The sequence below is a fragment of the Trachemys scripta genome, chromosome 3, assembly GCF_013100865.1.
Source record: "Trachemys scripta elegans isolate TJP31775 chromosome 3, CAS_Tse_1.0, whole genome shotgun sequence".
Lineage (NCBI taxonomy): Eukaryota > Metazoa > Chordata > Testudines > Emydidae > Trachemys > Trachemys scripta.
The window spans coordinates 172,611,946-172,633,047 of NC_048300.1; the positions used below are offsets into that span (position 1 = coordinate 172,611,946).

The 21,102-nt window shown below is 37.1% G+C and overlaps 1 protein-coding gene across 10 annotated transcripts in view; it reads right to left on the reverse strand.

Annotated features, from left to right (window-relative positions):
• KIDINS220 (kinase D interacting substrate 220) overlaps positions 1 to 21,102 on the reverse strand; it is a 162,577-nt gene that overhangs the window by 108,761 nt on the left and 32,714 nt on the right. For all 10 annotated transcript variants that reach the window (XM_034766469.1, XM_034766468.1, XM_034766467.1 and 7 more), the window contains 10 exons: positions 18,132 to 18,230; positions 15,608 to 15,805; positions 12,064 to 12,162; positions 8,954 to 9,052; positions 8,078 to 8,176; positions 6,579 to 6,756; positions 5,737 to 5,901; positions 4,249 to 4,428; positions 2,254 to 2,419; positions 844 to 995 (listed from right to left, as the gene is read on the reverse strand). In XM_034766469.1, coding sequence (XP_034622360.1) covers positions 844 to 995; positions 2,254 to 2,419; positions 4,249 to 4,428; positions 5,737 to 5,901; positions 6,579 to 6,756; positions 8,078 to 8,176; positions 8,954 to 9,052; positions 12,064 to 12,162; positions 15,608 to 15,805; positions 18,132 to 18,230 — 1,435 coding nt within the window. The remainder of the gene's footprint in view (positions 1 to 843; positions 996 to 2,253; positions 2,420 to 4,248; positions 4,429 to 5,736; positions 5,902 to 6,578; positions 6,757 to 8,077; positions 8,177 to 8,953; positions 9,053 to 12,063; positions 12,163 to 15,607; positions 15,806 to 18,131; positions 18,231 to 21,102) is intronic.

Genomic DNA, 21,102 nt, shown 5'->3' on the forward strand with positions numbered 1-21,102 from the left:
TGTACTTTCTGGTCTTCTAAGTTCAGTTTTGTCAAGTCATTATTCCCACAATAAAGTCACACATCCTGAAAAATCTACAACTAATATAGAATGCAAAAGCCTATTTGCTGAGCAACACAGGTTGCTGTTAACCTCTCTCTCCAATGCTTTTTGTTCTGTACGTGTCAAAAAGGAGGTGATTGAACTGGCAAGGAAAATAATTGTAACTTTTAATGAGCTTCTACATCAGTGGTTCCTAAACTTGTTCCGCTGCTTCTGCAGGGAAAGCCCCTGGAGGGCCGGGCCAGTTTGTGTACCTGCCGCGTCCGCAGGTTCGGCTGATCGCGGCTCCCAGTGGCCGCAGTTCACTGCTCCAGCAGCTCCCATTGGCCTGGAGCAGTGAACCGCGGCCACTGGGAGCTGCGATCGGCTGAACCTGCGGACACGGCAGGTACACAAACCGGCCCAGCCCACCAGGGGTTTTCCCTGCAGAAGCAGCGGAACAAGTTTGCGAACCACTGTTACACACACACACACACACACACACACACACACACACACACACACACACACACACACACACACTATATATATACATATATATGAAAAATTCTCAACTATGCTCAAGAATACCTTTTGCTTTCAGCTAATTGTTTTTCTATAATCTTTCTACATAAAAAACTATGGTTTCACAGCTTATTTTTCCAAGGTGAATGGAAAGGGTACAATTAAAGCAGTAGTCTATCTTCTACATATCAAAAACTTACAGTTTAGACATAAACAATGTACTGATGTGAAAAAACAGAACACTTTACAACTGCAGTGAAATGGAAAAATCAGAAAAGTCATTTGAGTAATAAATACCTTGTGTATCTTCTGTCTTGAACACTCGAAAAAGTCTTGTTGCTAAGAAACCAAACTCCCTTTCACATGCATCAGAAAGGGTAGCAATCATCTCAGCCATTGACGTTTCACCACCTACACTGGACAGTCTATTGTAATCAGTAAATAGAAATCTGAAACGAGACAAAAAGAACATGTATCTTGTATGTAGAAGTCCTTTTTGGCTAGTGGAAATAAAACCTTTCTATTCCCCTACCACTGAAGGGTACTCTTTCAAATGTGGCAAAATGAACATTTAAATAAGAGTTTCTTTAAGGTATACCACTGCTCTTATAGTAATTTAGTCTCTTTCCCCTGCCGCCTTCTCCCCCATTTTCAACCTTTCCTTTGCTTCCATCCCTGTCTTATTTTAGCATTTGATTTACTGAAATACACGTCTCACAGTGTCTCAGAGTGCAAATATAAAAGACAAAATTTTAATGATCACAATCCACAAAAACCAAAGACTAATCCAACAATAACATTGTGCAGGATTCTCTCATATATATCCAGGATGAAAAATACAAAAACAAGACAAGACAATACCAGTACTTTAGCAGTTTCATGGTCAATTAAAAGGCATGGGAGTAAATAAGTTTCTAATTGATATAGGTACATGATTAGACTGCAGTAGTAACCAAAGATAAAAAAATGCATAACTAATGAACAACAAAGGATCCATATCAGCCTTTCTGATGTAAATATATTGAAAAGTATATACATAATTTTAAGAATTACATGCTGTGACTACTTGAAACTTTACTAGACTTAATCTATACATGCACTTGTGATAGGGTAGCTATTTTATGTTGAGATTTACTAACCTACATGAGGAAAAGGAAGAATAAAACTAAATCATAACTTCAAACTATAATATTACAATTTTAATCTAAATTTTATTGCTATTATTGGCGTGTACAAATTGAGCATAAAGCATAAAATAATTTTATTAGCTTCTCGGTAAAGCATAAGGGAGTCTACCAGCAATCACAAAAGTTAGGGTTAATATTTGGTATCATTCTAGAAATACAAATACATACTATTCATTTGAATGTGATGATCATTAAAAATATATATACAATCCTTAAAATATCATAAGAATAAGCTTAATGCACCTGTTGCATATTTCAAGTGATTTTAATATGAATAAATCTTGCATGGTTATCTTGGTAACCAATATTATTGTCTGCAAACTATCTTGATCAACTATCTTGATCAATGCTTACTCTTTTTTCTTACTAGAACATAAAGAGTTATTTGAAGGAGAATAAACTATACGTACTTAATCCTGCTGGATTTCTATTTCCCTGTACTGTTTATAGATTGATAACAATGTGAAACTGAATTATGTAGGAAAGAGAAAGAGAAAAGTACATATGAAATAACTCTAACCTGACAGGTAAAGCTTTAGTGGTTTGCTCTGGTAATTCTGGTGGGTTCACAAACATCAGTTTGAGAAGCAGCTCCAAGTATCCCATATGTCTTGCCAACCTTGTACTTAATACCCAGGCCCAGTTCCAGCTTTCTCCTTCTCTTCGGCCACCAAAGTAAATCACAGCTGTAATAAAATACTTTCTTTAACATCTCAATATAAAAAAAGTCATGGAAGTCTGAACAGATAAGACCTTAATACTTATCAAAACTTGCAGAACTAATGAAGCCAAGTGGCTTTGTTGTAGTACTTGGAATTGGCATGAAAAAGAAAGAATTAGCCTCTATTCACAGCCAGTTACACATTAGTGGCCTGAACTAAGTGTTGTGGAAGCAGTTAGCTCAAGCCACAGAAGTATAATGGCCTTGTTACACCCAACAATGGTCCCTTCACCAAATGAAAACCAGCATTTCTGGGTTCTAAAGTTGGCCCTATCCAGTCTTTTTTATCACAAGAATAGCAGCTGCAATATAACTCTCATGACTGAGATGGAATTTTAAAGCAAGAAAAAGGTGGCTCTGAGAACACTGTCAGATATGCAAAGGGATCTGTACATACATAGAGTATCAAACTCAGAGCTTGGAAAGAAAGCTAATGAGAAACTGCTTCTCATATTTTATTATGGAAGTGCTAGTCATGACTCCATAGTTAAGTAAATACTCTAATTTAAGTTAAAACAAACCAAAAATGGGTCCCTCAAGAAATTTAGCACTCAAACCATTCATTGCCTTAATAATGGACAGTTACTAAAACAGACTCTAAACTAGTTAAAAATCATTGAAATCTTGTGCATTGTCTATGTTTGAAGAAATCAGATTGCAATAAAGTTATGCTACTAACAATTGTATCTGTTACGGTTATAGACTAAAACAGGTCCAGACCAGTAGCTCAGGTAACTTATATGGGGCAATTAGGACATCTGCAGTAACTCAACCAATCACCAGTTAATGTGCATGCTGCAATTCAATTAATTGATATGACTTAGTAGAGTGAAAGTGAACGTATGTCACGACTTCTCATTCACAGATTACTTAGCTGCCAAATATCACTGGACTGGCCCCAACTATTACTGCTCTTAGAAGTTCTGTGGCTTCATGCTAGCAAATTAAGAGTCAGATTCACCAGTATACTCTGGCTGCTTTGTGCTGTTCCACAGATGCAACATTAACTCAGTCCTATAGTGATAGTAATCAATAATCATACAATTATGGTTAAGGCATATTAATGTCTAGTATCAAATTAATTTAAAGCACATTTTTTAAAAATAATTATTTTTAATCCTCCCTGCCCCCATCATGGCATCAAGATAAAACAGAGTTACGGGTATTATGGGGACTTAAAATGGGTGTTTCTGCACTTTAATACATATGGGCATCTTTTCAGTTTAATTTATCTCTGAATTTCCTAGATTTGCAATGCCGGTTTTGGTAACAATTACATTTTATATGATATTCTATCGTTAATTTGATATATATATATATATATTTTAATTCAATCTTAATATATTTTTTCCAACTGTTTTTAAATATTTCTGCAATTTTAATCACACCCTCTCAATCATTTGAAGTATTACAAGTTCATTTTTAAAAACTGAGCCCTACTCTTTTAAAACCTTGCTATTGCCTGAATATTAAGAGCTTCTGTTAAAAATATTCAGTTCCAGAACTGAAGTGACATAAAATTGAGATATGGGAGTTGAGTCAATGAATTTTTACTTAACAGCTATTGTTCTAACCCATATTAATGAAGTCAAATGCATTATTTTGCTGTTCTTACTAAGTTTATTCTCCAATGTTTATTATTAAAAACAATGAAAATAAACACTCTGTTTTCTTTGTGTTTTTTGCAGAATTACTTGACTTTTTTCAGAAGTACAGCATTTGCTTATGAATAAATACTGAACTCTAAAAATAGATAGAACCAGTATGTTGTATATAAAGTGAAAACAGACTTACTAAAGCATATGTATAGAACTGCTAATAAGCTCAGTGCCACAGCTATTCCGAGCATTGTGTCCACTGTGAAAGCAAGCAATAAACCCAGCCCTCCACACAGCAAGAGCGTAAGGAATACAATAAGCCAAGAGAACTGGAACAGAGGTTCAATCTGCTGTCCTGCAAAAGTTTTCATTTCATCTAAAATAGAAAAAGCATACAGAAAAGTCAACCTTAGTTGTATATTTTTATGACACAAAAACTAAATTCCTGCAAACCAATCAAGGAAATTGTGTTAGAACCCTGATAATAACCATCATAGTATGAAAGTCATTATGTTATGTATTTATTTCTGGGTTTCGGTTTAAGTTCATACAAACGAGAATCCCTGCAACACATATTTAGTATCCATGGCGTGAGAGGTAAAAACATTGTGGCATCAATTAAAAAAATGACTGAGGAACAGCTAAAAAAACATTGAGAACAAATGAAAGTTCTCCAAATAGAAAAGTTAACTTAGCACCAATAACGTACATTACTTTTATTTATGATGGTAAGGATAAGGTGAAGTGAATGGATATATTCGCTCAAGTAATAATTATTAAAGTTATTCAAACCATAACAATTTTAAAGCAGAAATGAGTATGTTTGAGTGACAGGGCATTAGGATGATAAATTAAATTGAAGAGATCATTTTAATACATCTTAGAAGTAAGATGATACTTTAACTTTTATGAATTAGATGGAACATCTCAAATATTTACAGGGTCGACCTGGAAATTTCATTGAGTAGCAGTAAATAAGACTTTACATGCATTACAAAGAGGATAGAGAATACATGGAAAATTTTTAAATGGTATTAAATGAATTAATGGTGATTTTCTCTTCAAATATTGCAGTCAGCCTGGTTATGTACTCTCAAGAAGTTAACCTCTGAAATAAAAAGGTCCTGAAAATGGCAAGGCAAATGACTAGAATCAGAGAACACTTACATAAGAGAATTAAAAAATACCAGAATTTAGTTTTGAAAGGTAACTAGAAGATGGGTGATACACATAAAAAAAGCAAATAATATCACAAAGAAACAGCCATCAGTATTCACTCTTTCCTATAATACAAAGATAAACTAACTTAAAATTGAAAGTAAAATTCCAAACTAAGAAAATGAAATACTTTCAAAGCAACAGAATTACCATGTGGTGGGATTCACTGTTGCAGGAATCCTTGCAGACTAATAGGTTAGCAAGATTTAAAAACTGGTTAGATGTTGTATAAAATGTACAAATTTATGGCAGCACTAGCAAATTAAAGGTTATCAATCCTCATGTTTTATATTTTCCCTGATTGATGGGTGCAATATGGAGGGGGAGAGTTTCAGAGAAGAGTTATATATTATCAAACCAGAGACAGGATACTGGACTAGAAGGTCACCTCAGTGTAAAAACGACGATGTGATATTTTATAGACTATGTATCTAAACATACAAAAAAGCTAAAAATCAAATGTTACCTTCCAGTTTTTTGAGCAAAAAAGATTTCCCACTTCCCCATTGGGCATACAGCCCTACACAGATAGGTGGCTGCATGGTTGGCTCACTGAGAATATCAGCCAAGGCACTGCTATAGAGATCATAACCCAGCATGTCTCCATCAGTTTCAGTAGGAGACAAATGCCCTGTAATGTAAATATAATACATTATGCTTTTTTCATATTCTATATTTCACACAATTACTTGAAATCAAGACAAATTTACTTGTATAATAAATAATTCAATGGAAAAACAAAATAAAAAATCATCATTTCTGTATATATATTCCTGCTCAACTGGATTTCAACCATAAGTTTATAAACAGTATAGTTAGAATATAGGATGCAGCTCATAGGAACTGTATAGTTGTCAAAACTATTAAGATTTAATATGCAAGGACTCAAACAATATCCCACAGTTGCAGCAAGTTAAAGCAAATGAGTTCTTCTCAAAAACAAGAACTAAATATAGACAAAACCGAATGCAAGGGAGTCATTGTCGACACATCTCACATTAGTTTTCTGTTCAGAAACAAATGACAAAAGCTTAATTCTAAATCTAATCAGACTCTGGAATAATGGATTTTCCTACTATATTCCTGTCAAGCTCTAATTTTCAGATCACCACCTTTCCCCATATTAAAATTGCACATTTCTAACCCACACTCAATTTTCATCATACAATGGGATAAACAGAAACATGACCTTAGAAGATTCTTCTAATGCACCTGGTTATTTAATCCTTTAAATCCTAGTAGGAGCTCTATTCCCTTCAAAAGCAGATATCAATACTTAAGGAAAAGACAAATAATGCTCACACTTACTGGCACCAAATATCTGAGTTAAAATACTTTTCTGGTGGTTACAGTCAATGTTATAAGGTGTCTCTCCTGCTTTGTTGGGTCTATAAAGAAGTCTGCCATCTTTTGGATTTCTTAAAAGCAGTTCTGCAAGTTTACGGCTTCTTCCACGAATGGCAATATGAAGTGGAGTATCTCCTTTCTGTAATTAAATCAAGTGAAAAACTCTAGTAATAGCAATGGGTGTTAATTTTGAAAAGTGAGATTCTGAATGTAATATATATTTCAAAATATTAGTGTGGTGTAGTTCACCGAAACAAAATATATTTTAAAGAAATCTTAATGACATAAACCCCTCCCTGGTACACGCTCCCTAACATAACATTGAAGAAATTCACCAAAAGGTTAACAACATGTATGGAAGGGAAAAAGATAATAATAGTAAAAATACATTATAAAAAATTCAGCTATCTTAAGTAGTCTTTCTCCATATTTTAAGGCCCGTGAAACCAAAAATTGCTATTAACATCAATCTTCTAGTAACTTCAGACACTTAAAAACCAGTTATGCTATTTTCTGCTGTATAAAACTGTGTCACACTGACAGCTTTAACTAGGAAAGCATTTTCAAGGTCTTAAAGTTTCCCATAACAACAAATCAATACTACATTAATTTTGTTATTCATTATTATTTAGGTCCCAAAAATGTGTTCAGTGCTTTACAGATGTAAAATAAAACAAGCCTGTCTCTCCAAAAAGCTTGCAATGTAAATGGACAACATATAGAGTAAAACGAAGACAGGAGTGGAAGGAAGAAGAAAATAGCAAGAAGAAATACACAGAACAGGTTATGGGGTTATTATGGGCAGCAGAGTACATCATGTTAGTCCTTTGACTTATTTAATTATTTTTAGGGTATCAATCAAAACCAAATATGAGTGCCAAATAACAACACTGATCTAAACAGAGAGAAAGGAGACACATTTGGCCACATGATTTTGTCCATCTCATCACTGTTGGTCCTCAGGTTAATTAAATTGCGTTATGATTCTTTGGGCTTATTTTGAAATTGCTTGCCCAGACTTGTACTCCTGGCAGAATTAATCAATTAGCACTTGCTTGTTTTCGACTGTTTTATTGCATTTGTGAATTTCCTTTTTATGCATGAATATAAAATTTAACTTCTTCTGGTATTGTATATCACTGAACACAATACAAATTAAAACTTTGAAAGTATGAATATTCATGGATGGAACCTATATATGTTTTACTTTCTAGTGTTCTTATCAAGCATAATCAACTCAATTTACACATAATCTGACAGCTTGAGAAAATGTGTATATCAGCTTATGAATTGCATTTGTCTTGTGAATTCCATTTATGACGAGGGTTGCCAGGCGTCTGGTTTTCCCAAAAGACAGGGCTCTATCTGGCTGCAAAAAACACTCATGATTCACTACCAAATTTGTGTACAAAATTAACATGACTAGACATTCTGTAAATAAGTTACCAAATATTCTTTACCTTGTCAATAGCAGAAACCTTAGCTCCTTTATCCAGCAGAAGCTCTACTATATCAATATTTCTCATCTTGGTTGCTTTTATAAGAGGTGTTTCTCCATCCTAAAAGTAAAAATTAGAAGAAAACATATAAAAACCTCCATACATCATCATTCCTTTTGACCAACCATAATTAGTTGACCAACCAAAAATTTACTTTTAAGAGAGGACACTTTTATAATTCTAGAAGCATCACTACACAAAAAATAGTGCTTCCCAACTTTTCCCTTAAAAATGCACTTACTCTTCAAGAACACAGTAAACTGATCAAAGGCATTCATCATAAGCAATGTAAATTCCTTTCTACAGACACTTCATTACACAGTCCAAAGCCAGTTGCTTTCATAAACAATCTAAAAGGGGCGGGGGGGGGGAGCGAGGAATTCCCATAATATGGCTACCAATGCATTTGGGAAAAAAGTTAAATCATTGCTATGTATAGTATTCTCTCTTTTCAATTCCTGTACATGCAATCACTGACTGTCAGAGCTCAAGTTTATTAGCACAGTCTCTCCTTCTCCCTCACCACATACACTGCCACTCACTTTACCTCAGCAACACCAGCATCACTAACAAGAGTCTCTCAGTTTCCCTACTGAATGGCTCTTACCGAGCAGTGATTGGTTCCTATCAGCAAAAGGCATGGCTACAGAGCACTAAATATATAGCACAGAAATATAAAGCTGAAATTAACCAGTATTGTAAGAATGAACTGTCCGCATTGCCAACAAAATTGGAATTTGGTGTTATGGTTTCAAATCCATGCAGGAGGAAAACAAAAGAGAAGAGTCTTAGAATAATAAACACACCATATCTGTGGTTACAATCCCAGTCACTTACCTTTGTACACATTTCAGTATCAGGATTGCATTGCAAGATATCTCTCACCATTGTAGCATTTCCTTTTTCAACAGCCCAATATAAAGCAGTTTTGCTATCCTACAAAACAAACAAACAACATTTTGGATTTACACAGCACTTTTCATCCAGCAGCATCCATTTTGTAGACCTTATGGGATAATCACTATTTAAAGTCACACAGCAAAATTATATCACAGTTCAAGAAAGGCAGAGGACACGATCACATCCAACTAAAACTTCAAGTGGATTTTGGGTAAGCAGAACATAATTCCTTACATCAGAATGTGGCTAGAAAATAGGGGATAATACCTGTATAAGGTGCCAGGAGGATCTTTAATTACTCAAAATAGTCAGGACCTGCTTTAAGTACCATCCAAAAGATGACACTTCCAACAACACAGCAACTCCTAATACCATGCTAGGGCATTGCTTCAGTAATGACTCAAAGGGAAATGTATTACCTATGGAAAAATCAACACCATTTCTTGCAGATTGCTAGGTTTTCTCAGATAGGTTTTACAATACAACTATAGAAATGGCCCAAATCTTCTTTACTTGCAAGATCAGAGGTCTTTGTACTGAGTTTTTAGATAACTATGAAAAATAAATTGTGAACATGTAGTCAGCCAAGACCTAATGAACAATTCAGTCCATCCCTTCGCCCAAGACTGGCTTGCTGGAAGCAGTAGGGCAGGGACAAATGGGGAATTCTCACACACTACGTAACATTAATGGGGGAAGAAAGGAAGCCTTCAGAGAGACGAGCATACAAGGCAATCTGATTGGATGATTCATCTCTATGAGTGAGGATCGCCCAAGATGTAGTGCATAGGGCAATGATGGGAACAATGTTTGCCAATGCAACAAAGCCTTCAGGCCACCCTAATTTGGTGGCCAGACATCTTGGTGACTGTACAAGCAGGTCCAGGACATGGGTTTGACTTCTTGTCCCACCCTGTGTATGTTTTTTTCCCTACCCACTCTCAAGTTCAAGGAAGGGTACTGGTGTGGAACTATCTGTTGGGCTTGCAACTAGTTCATGAATTGGGAGCCAGGAAAGAGACATGAAGGCTTGCAATACAGAGTTCCGTTATGTCATTTGCCATTGTACACATGTGGTATATTTCCAGTTGTAGATATTTTTGGATTGGTATGGTGTCCAGCCAACTGGTCCCGTTTCTCCTGGAATTCCTCTCCTGTTGATGGTTCATAGATCTAATCACAAAACTAGCTACATGCCTGAGGAGCAGGTCCTTTTCTTCTCCCTCTCACAAGAGCCTCTAGTAGCAGAAGCTACTCTTTGTTTTACAGGCCTCCAAGCTCTTTCTTTGCATGTACAGAAGAAAGTAGAAGTTATAGCCAGCACGAAGGACCAGAAGAAAATGCTTCACAGTCTACAGTACTGGAAACACTAGTGTAAGATACTGGCTCTGGTGATCAGTTTAGTGCCTGACTATGTTGTGCTTAGGCAGGACCAAGTGGTCCCAGATTTATGGTCAAGGAAGAATAGAAGGTCTCACCACTAGAGTTAGCTTATAAGTACTCAGTCATTGTTTCACTGTGCTGGCAGACCCACTGAGAAGTCTGGTCTATTTGCATGGCCTGGGGTTTAAATATTTAGCCAAAAAATACAGTAGTTTTTAATATTTAGATTTAAAACTTGGTCTACAAGCCATACAATTTCTCCAAGCAGAGCTTGGGGGGAAAAATCCACTTGTTTACTCACCAAGGGCAAGCAGGAAGCTTTTGTAGGCAATGGTCATCAACTTTTGCAGAATCAAAAGATTAATTTTCTAGCTCTTTTGCCTGAGAAGATAACCTGATAACCCTTCAAAAACTAACCATGTATGAATCGGTGTAGTGTTGTCTAAGTCTGCCAACAGACTACTAAAGTATCTCTGCTGTTTGTTACAATTTTAGCAAGCCACAATACAATGAAAAATGATCTGGCTTTATTTAGTCTGTTTTCACTGACAGCTTTGTCCCACTGTTGCTTGGAAAAGCTCTGACCTGCACCAGAAGCTATTCAGTGAGGAAGACCTAATAAACAGAGACGTGGGGAAGGAGGTCAAGCAGTGGTGACCCAGCCTTCCCTCTTCAATGTAGCAGCCAAGCAACTACAAGAAAGTTTTCCTTTTCTATTCCAGCAGCCTGAGGACATTAAAGGGCTCCAATTTTATCAGACATGTAGTAGACAAAAGCTGATATGACAAAGATAGAACTCACAAGCAGGGTCCAGTGACAGCATGCTGGAAGGAGGCCTAAAAAAACCCTCCCCCTTTCATAGCTGCTGCGGGAGACAGCTTGGCTTCTCTCTTGGTCATTGCACAGACACTGGGGCACCATAACTATTTTGTTTCTGACTAGTAAGTTTAGTGTTCTAGAAACTATGGCATGGGTGCTTTATCACACACCAACATAAAGGTGGTGGGGAAAAGGTTAAAGGAGTAGAAGGAATGATTGGATGTGATAAGTTTGAAAAGAAAAATACAGTATTGGGAGAGAGGCTTCAGGGGGAGAAGAAAGAAGAGACAGAAAACATGGAAGAAGTTAGAAAAAAGTGAGTAGAAGCAGAGTGTGGAAGAAAAAACTAAAGTAATTGATGATAATGCAGAGTATTAAAAGAAAGAGAAAAAAAAGAGTGGAGGTAAGCCAGGAAGGGAAAGAAGTTCTAATAAAAACAAGAAAGATGTTGTGAGTAGGCCTGGTCAAATAGTACTGACAACAAATATTTCTCAGTGAATTTCACCAATATATTTAATATAATTTATTCAGCAAATATATTATGGGAATACTGGTAAAATGCATCAAATATATTCAATAAATATTTTTTCTGATAGGTAATTAAAAATAAAGAGTTGGTTAACAATATATTTTTATTAAATACAGCATAGAAGATTTATTCCTTCAAACTGCAAGAGCAGTGTCAGAAGAGATATTTTTTTTCTTCATACTAGTTAGTAAACTTTGTCCTCTGGATGGTAGACTATGGACAAATTTTTCAAGTCGTATTTTTCAGGAAACTGTACAACTCTCAACTTCACATTCCACCTAAGGGACATAAAAAAAATCAACACCATTGTACTTACCTGACCTCTAATGTCTATGTCAGCATATTTATGTAGCAGGGCCCTCACAATTTCAACATGACCTCCTCTAACAGCCCCTATCAACACAGTGTCTCCACTCTGAAAATAAATTAAATGATAGAAAACAGGATCAATAGGTTAGTCTCCCTCATTTGATTAAAATGACTTACCAAAAAGAAAACATAATATTTTGCCTGAAAATCACATTAGATAACAAATTATAGCCTATGAACATATATAAAGATTTAGTAAAAATTGACATGATTTATAACAAAGTTCAGATTACCAATTAGTAGTTTACACTGGTTAAGTATACTCAGATAGTAGAAAAGGCTTCCATTTTTCAACAAGTATTTTTATTGCAGAGGTCAGACATTAAGCATTTGAAATAAAACATAATCATGTGCAAGATTACAATTTGAGGGACCAAATCTTAAAATAAAGCAAGCATAGAAAGAACGAGAAAAAATAAATATGGGAAATGATAAATTTTTCTTGCTTAAGTCTGTGTTAATTCATAGGTAGCCTACAGAAAAGTCATTTTCAAGTCTTTCAGGAATTTGTGCTTTTTCTTCATAAAGCAATGGGGTTTTTTTTTATACTGAGGTCTTCTCTTTTGATAAATAAATGCTGTATGCAAGGGGTTGATTCTGGTCTCAGTTACTCCAACATAAAAAAAGAAGACATTGGAATTATATGGGTATACAATCTGAAGAATAAGGCCTAAAATCCAATTTAAATTTTATTTAATAACTCTCAATTCACATAACTAGTAATTGTTATAGCGTACAAAAAATGAAGCCATGAACTGATATGACTTGTCTAATTTTTTTCCATAGTGAAATAGAGAAAATAAATGCCATCAGTAAATGAACAAGTAAATCTAAACTTAATCACCATTTTGTATAAGCAGTCTAAGGGCTTGAATTTCAATAACATCCCCTCCCTGGTAGCAAAATTCTAAACTTAAATGCTGCAAGTCAAAATGGGTGCTAGTGCTACCGCTATTCACTATTTTAAATCCCTCTGTTTAATACTGTTTTCATTTGCAGTGACAACCGTAATCAACATAATATTATTCTATCTCAAATTTTTATTTTTTCTTTTCTTTTTGTCACAATGAGTAGTGGACCTAAATTTGTACCGAAAAGGAAAGGGTGGGGGAGATGGGAGAGCATATAATAATCTTAAATATCCTTTGGAACTGTGAAATAATTATTCATCCAACACCACACCTCATAAATTGGGACCCAAATCAGAAAATTTAAAAATGAGGAATTCCAATCCACTCCAATTAGAAGTCACTACATATCTGGCTCCTAACAGAAGGTGAGAGTACTAAGTATTTTAACCTTTGTTTCTGTAAGACCAATAATTTTTCATGCCACATACACCATCAGACACACATGCAGTTTAGTACAAAACTGTTTAGGAGACACATGAAGTGGATATATAAGTGTGGAAACCATTAGTGGCAAAAATATATACTTTTTGAACTCTGGCAGCACCCATTGGGAGTTTTTGTCACTGAGCCAAATATATTATGCGTTAGTGTTTAGCAGAACAAAATCTTAGCTGTTTAATGGTATAAATCAATCCCTACTAATTCTGTCAAGCTCAAAGATATCAGACCTTACTTTAACCTCATTCTGATTACTATCTTCCCCCGCCTCCCGCAGCCACCGCCAATGACTTTCAATATGATTTAAGCCTCTGCTATCAAAAAAACACTAGAGCAGTGGAGTCACAAGAGGTAGTAGCATACATATAATTCATTATGATGATAACTTGCCGCTGTAAAATGATTCCTATCATTTTTATGCATCAATTTTACCTACCGTATATACTAGATCATAAGCCAGTTCGTTTATAAGCCGACCCCCCCAAGATAGGTAAGTAAAAATAGAAAATGTTTATAACCCGTTCATAAGCCGACCCTATAATTCAGGGGTCAGCTAACTTTGGCTCCCGGGCCATCAGGATAAGCGCTGGCGGGCCGAGATGGTTTGTTTACCTCGAGTGTCCGCAGGCACAGAGGTAAACCTAAGTAAACAAAGTGTCCTACTTACCCTGATGGGCCGGGACAGCAACTGGTGGGGAAATTTGGGGGGAAGAGGGGAGAAGATGGGAGTCAGGGGAGTAACCACTGTGACCACCCCGCACATGACCCCACCCCTAGCCCAGGACCCCCCCAGTCTCCCCATCCCATCCCTTCCCACCTTATTTGGGGAGGGCCAGGGGAGGATGTCTCTGACCTGGCTGGAGCTGCTCTGGCAGGCTGGGATGGGCGGCACGGCCACAGTGTGCTCTGGCGGGCCGGGCAGCGTGGCCACAGCCTGCTTTTGAGGGGGAGCGGGGGTGGGGGGGGCAAGCGGCACAGCTGCAGCCTGCCAGACATGGAGCTGCAGCTGCTTTGGAGGCTGGGGGAAGAGCAGCGTGGCCAGAAGCGGAGAGACTCTGGCCCCGCCTCTTCCCTTCTGTCTCTGCTGGCTGTGCTGCCTCTCCTTGCTCCCTCTGTTGGGGGAAGGGGGGTGTCCCACCTCTCCCCCTCTATACCCGTTCATAAGCTGACCCCCTTCTCTGGTGCTTCCTTTTACTAAAAAAATTCGGCTTATGAACTCAAATGGAGCCAGTGTCCTTTGTTTTAGGCCTAGAAAAGTATGCTTAACATTTTGATTCCAATAATGACAGCTTATGAAATATTAGCTGCTAAATTTCTATCACTACTGAAAAGAGAAAAAGCAAGATGCCAATCCAGAATGGCATGACCAAGTTCCACTACCTTGTAACTTGACAATGCTAGAAACACTTTGGAAATTATTAAAAAGTGCCTCCAGACCCATTACATTTTTCTAAACACCTGCTGTGTCAGAAAAAAAAAGTTTGATCTCTGTCAAAAGTGAAACTGACTTTCTGGGAAACAATATTTATTTAATTAATATTAATGCTAGAAGGGACAACCCTGATCACTTATTCTCATTTACTGAATAACAAAGACCATAGAATATCAATCAGTAATTCCAGCAAGGGAGGGTATTATTCTTCACCACCCAATAAATAAATCCTGAGTTCAATATATTATGGTTGACCTACAGCATATCTTTTGGAAGGACATCAAAAAACAAAAAAGAACATCTGTTAAGAAACAAGTGGATGTTCCCACAGTGTATTGCACTGCTGTGTTAACTCAGGTCCTGAATGTATTTCATGACTTACAAACCAAGGGAGCTGGAAAAAGGCCTGCTGAAGAGGTGACATTAGTCCATCTATACATTAGTGGAGACTCGTAATGCCAGAAGAATGTTAGACTTTCTTTAGCTCTATACAAATAGCATCTCTTTTTCCTATCAAGAATGTGGCCCATGGCTGATTTAAAATGGTAATACAAAAGTCTGCCACCTAGTGGCAGAAAATTAAAAAATAAACATGAAAATATTTAGTATATATGAATTAGTCACACCACTATACACTGGAATAAAGTTATGCAGGCTAATATATCAGGCATATGTTTGACACCAAGTTTATCATCAGAACACTTACTAACCCTATCAGGAATGTTCACATAAGTTCCTGCATCAAGTAGATCCTGCACAATTTCAGTATGCCCTTCCTTTGATGCAATCATCAGCGCTGTATTTCCATCTTTATCTGTTAAATTTACATTTGGGTTCCTTTTCAGAATTTCCTTTACTGAGTCAGTGTAACCACCTTTTACTGCTACAATAAGTGCAGTCATAGAGTTCTAAAAAAAAAAAAAGAAGAAGATATTACATCCTAAATAAGGGATACAAATAATTATAATACCTGAATACTGCAAGCTATCTAAAGAAGAATGAAAGATTTCTCAGGAAAGTATCAAATACTTTCTCAAGCATTCAAATGTTAGCATAGATTTTTATTAAATGTACCGTATATGGTAGTATGTACTTTATAAAGTTTAAAAATAAACAAACAGGCACTATCTCAAAGAACTTTCTAAATGCGAGCATTAAAACCTAAAGCAATTTATCATAACTTCTGAAAAAAATATGAACTGTACAATCTTTCTGCAGTATTATGAAAATAATATCAGTTCATCAGTGCACTAAATATGCCAATTTCATTTCAGAAAAATAAATTAGAACCACTTTTTTAATTTAAGAAGAACAGGAGTACTTGTGGCACCTTAGAGACTAACAAATTTGTTTACATATTACACAAACACCCAGAACACAAACTGTTTTTTATTGCTCACTTTGAAGTGAGAATATTATCCTCCACTGTCCCTCCTCCAACCATCTGAAGAGTTATCAAGAATGAAATGTTAATGAGATAGCAAAGTTTTCACTAGCGACTAGACTGTAATGCCCTTACATTAAGTAGTATGATTCTTCTTGAGCAGTCTCACTGATTTCAATGGGATTATGTGAGGAGTATTTGCACTACTTTTCAGAGTGAGAATATCACAATCTAAATGTGAATGATATGAAATGTTTAAATGAGAAGAAGAACGCTGAAAGGTTTTTTTTTGGGGGGGGGGGTAATTTTTTTTGTTTTTTGTAGGGTTATTTGCAGCACCCACTTTAACCTGTATAATTAGAGCAATTTAAATATTTGTTTTCATCAAAGATCCATATGTTGTGAAGCCAAACAGAATTCCTGTTTTACTAGTTTAGGGCTTGACTATTATTTCAGTACCCATACATCAACATATAGTGTATATTGAGAGAGTACCCTACTACACTCAAATTCAACATTTCTCTTCATCAAAGCATAACATTGTATCTGAATTCAGGATGCAATTCATTTACATGAATTCTTGGGGACTGTCAGCTTATTCTATCACATTAGGCCCCAATCCTGTAAAGAGAACTGCTCAGGTGTAGGGGTTTGCCTACATGTTTCCTTTGCAAGACTAAAGATTGAGAAAGGCTGCTGCCATATGAATTTAATGTAAGTACTACGTGTTCTTATGGAATTTTTACTGAACATTTTATGCAGAGATGTCACCTTTCTAAATGAACTAACTACATTATTTTCAATTCAAATATCAAATAGTCTTCAATAAAGATTTAGAAATAGAAACAGCCTGTCAGTTATAAGACAAAATAGGCAACTAAAGCAATATGTTTTAAACATTATCTGGAAAACACGAAGAGCCACACCAACTTTTATATATGATTTATTATTCCAATAGCACCATGTGATAGGTCCTTGGCATACCAAGATTCTGCTTATCAGAGAGTTTTGACACAGTAGTTAAATCTCTAAAAATAGCAACTGACAATCTATTAAGTTGTGACTCCTAAAACATAGCACAGATGTTCCTTTTCATTGTTGTATAAATCCAAAGAAATAAAATGTGTGCCATTGACCTATGAAGGAAGGCTGAAAGAACTGGGTTTGTTTAGTTTGGAAAAGAGAAGACTGAGAGGGGACATGATAGCAGTTTTCAGGTATATAAAAGGGTGTCATAAGGAGGAGGGAGAAAACTTGTTCACCTTTGCCTCTAAGGATAGAACAAGAAGCAATGGGTTTAAACTGCAGCAAGGGAGGTCTAGGTTGGACATTAGGAAAAAGTTCCTAACTGTCAGGGTGGTTAAACACTGGAATAAATTGCCTAGGGAGGTTGTGGAATCTCCATCTCTGGAGATATTTAAGAGTAGGTTAGATAAATGTCTATCAGGGATGGTCTAGACAGTATTTGGTCCTGCCATGCGGGCAGGGGACTGGACTCGATGACCTCTCGAGGTCCCTTCCAGTCCTAGAATTTATGAATCTATGAATTGTTTCTGTAATGTATCTGTTAAACTTAAAATTCAGTTTAAAAAATTATATAGCAATGTCACAGCTAAAAGTACGAAATCTATAGTCATAAAAAGCTCTCTGATAGTTTGATTTCATGTATGCCTTTTTGATCATATCTTAAAAAATAATCTGCACACAGATCAAGACCAATAAATTGCATTTTCTTCATTGTCAACATTTAGCTTTGTTTTATTTTTGCACATCAGAAACGTAAATCTGTTTATCCTGGAAACAAGACATGTGGACACATCTTACCATGGAAAACAAAATTAGGTACTTACAGCCCCTTCTTGATCAACATCAGCGCCCATCTGCAGCAAGTATTTCACACATTCCAAATGACCCTTCCTAGCAGCCCAAATCAATGCTGTGGTTCCATACTATAAACAAAATCAATCACAAAACTTATTAACATGTTCTTTCAAATTGAGTTGCTGTATTTAATGTCAAGAATGGATTACTGTCCTACATCAGAGGTGGACAAACTATAGCCTGCGGGCCACATTCGGCCCACGGGACCGTCCGGCCCAGCCCTTGAGCTCCCAGCCGGGAAGGCTAGCCCCCGGCTCCTCCCCGACAGTCACGCCACCGCACGGGCAGCGCTCTGGGCAGCGGGGTTGCATGCTCCTGCCAAGCAGTGCAGCAGCATGTCTGGCTCTGGCCAGGTGGCGCGGCTGCCAGACGTGCTGCTCTGATGGTAAGGGGGGTCAGGGGGTTGGATAAGAGGTGGAGGGTCCAGGGGGCAGTCAGGGGACAGGGAGCGGTTGGATGGGGCGGAGGTTCTGGGGGGCAGTCAGGGGACGGGGGGGTTGGATATGCTTGGGAGTCCTGGGGGGGAGGGGAAGCTGTCAGGGGGCAGGGGTGTGGATAAGGGTCAGGGAACAGGGGGGACTGAATAGGCGTGGGGTCCCGGGGGGGCCTGTCAAGGGGTGGGGGTGTGGATAGGGGTCAGAGCAGTCAGGGGACTGGGAGCAGGGGGGTTGAATGGGGGTGGGATCCCAGGGGTGGGGGTCCCGGGAGGTAGTGGTTAGGGGACAAGGAGCAGGGGGGGTTGGATGGGTCAGGGGTTCTGAGGGGGGCAGTCAGGGGGGTCAGAGGCCAGGCTGTTTGGGGAGGCACACAGCTTTCCCTACCCAGCCCTCCATACAATTCTGCAACCCTAATGTGGCCCTCAGGCCAAAAAGTTGGCCCATCCCTGTCCTATATTGTCTAGCACTGTGTGCTCGGCACTATAAAATACACAAAAATAAAGACAGGCCTTGCCTTCCCCAATTATTTTACAGTATAAAAAAAGATACACCCCTCATAATCATAACAGATTCATATCATAGGAGTGGAGTTTTAGGGAAAAGTTTTGAGAAGACACTGGTATCTTAGCTTACTGGGTTATTCCCTGGATAGGAGGCAACATGTAAAAATTCATGGAGATGAGAGCTGGAGAAGGAAATTAACAGCACACTGATGCTAAAAATCACTGGTAGAAAGATAGAATAGGGGAAGACAAGACCCACAATGTAAGCATGTGGAGCTATAATGTCAAGAAATTTAAACGTAAAGCAGTTCACAAGGAATTTACCGGGGGCAGGAGGGAAACAGGGAACTGCACAAAGTGGTGATAGATGCATTTTGGATGGATCAGGGGAAGATGTAGTGCAAGCGTCAAGGCAGTTACTGAAGATCCTACGGTATGTACAAGTTAGGAGACTATGGAGGACTGAACAAGCCTCTTGTTGTTCTGGATTGGTCAAAGTTTCAATAAGGTCTCAACAGTCTGCAATAGCGGTGTATTAGTTTCTGAAGGACTGTGAGGTGCAGGATTTGATTTATAAAGCCACAAGGCCCCAGTCCAGCAAAGTAAACTAAGTATATGCTTTACTTTAAATCATGTGAATAGTAGACCCACTGACTTGAATGGGAATATTCTCATGCTAAAAGTTAAGTATGTGTTTAAGGGATTTGTTGGATCAGGAACTAAATGATTTCATTCTTTCCCATTTGAGAGACCACCTCTCTCCCCATGTAATATTGCTGCTAGTGTAGTAAGCTTAGGCAATGATCTTTTAGTCCCCTGCTTTTGAAATAAGAGAGACAGCTTGTGGTAAGACTTTTTTTTTTTTTGAGCGATCCTTGACTAACTTAATTCCTCCTCCTATCCCCACCCCCAAAATTTCAGAGTATGCTTCAACATGCATCTAATTTCTTAGGCATTTTATGAAGGGTTTGGTTGAAAACTACAGTTCAGGTAATAATTTAAACTGTGATTCAGAACAGTGTTTGCGTAATTTTTGTATTAATCAGTGTGTATAAGCACCAAGATTTCATGAAAGGCAGCTTTTAAATATCAAAAATAAAGATATATATTGTAGGAATTCCTGTACAGCTGTTCTTTGAAAGTTTCTTACTTAATACAAGGAATAAAATCCTATAATTAATGACTACCAGTTTCAGCTGGGAAAAGATTCTTTGAAAGATCAATCTGAGGGGTATTTTCAGACACGTGCAATTTTTAAAAAAATTATTATTTTGCTCTATGAAGAGCCATACCATCTGTTTATAGACAGAGAGACATCCAGGGAACCACAAAGGGGGTCACTTAATAGCAGCTGTTTATAAAAGAAAACTGACTAGCAATCTAGTCAGTTTTTACAGATGGAAGTGTAAAGAGCTTGTATGAGGAAAGGGTTTTATTCTTTTAACTATAAGAGTCTCATTGAGGTCTTAAACTTAACAACCCAAATTTCAAAAGTAAGCTTCCCTAATAAATAATATGTCCCTTAAGATAAGAGGGAGAAGGGGATTAAAAGAATAAGCAATGTTTTGATGTTGTATTGTTATTCAAGACAATGATAAAAACAATATAGAATGTTAAAATATTAAGGTTTTTTTTTTTTTAAATGACCTGCTAGTTTGCAAAATGCAAAATGAAGTGAAATGTGTGTTTCAAAACTCAGTACTTAGTAATTTACTTCCATTTTCATCCTTCGGTTAAGCGTCATCAGTCTGCATTTTCATTATCGCACCTGACCCATGCCTTGGAACTGGAACTTATAAAATAATCCAAAGAATATTTAATTGTCCAGGAAGTAACTTTGAATTAAAAAATTAATTTTGTCATCCAATTTCTCCTTCTGAATATTTCAACTAAACCTTCCAATGAAATAATATTTATTTTTAATCTTTTTTATGATCTCATCTTTATTAGGTGATCAAACTTATTTGTAAAAGCAATAAGATGGAGGTGGTATTCTCTCG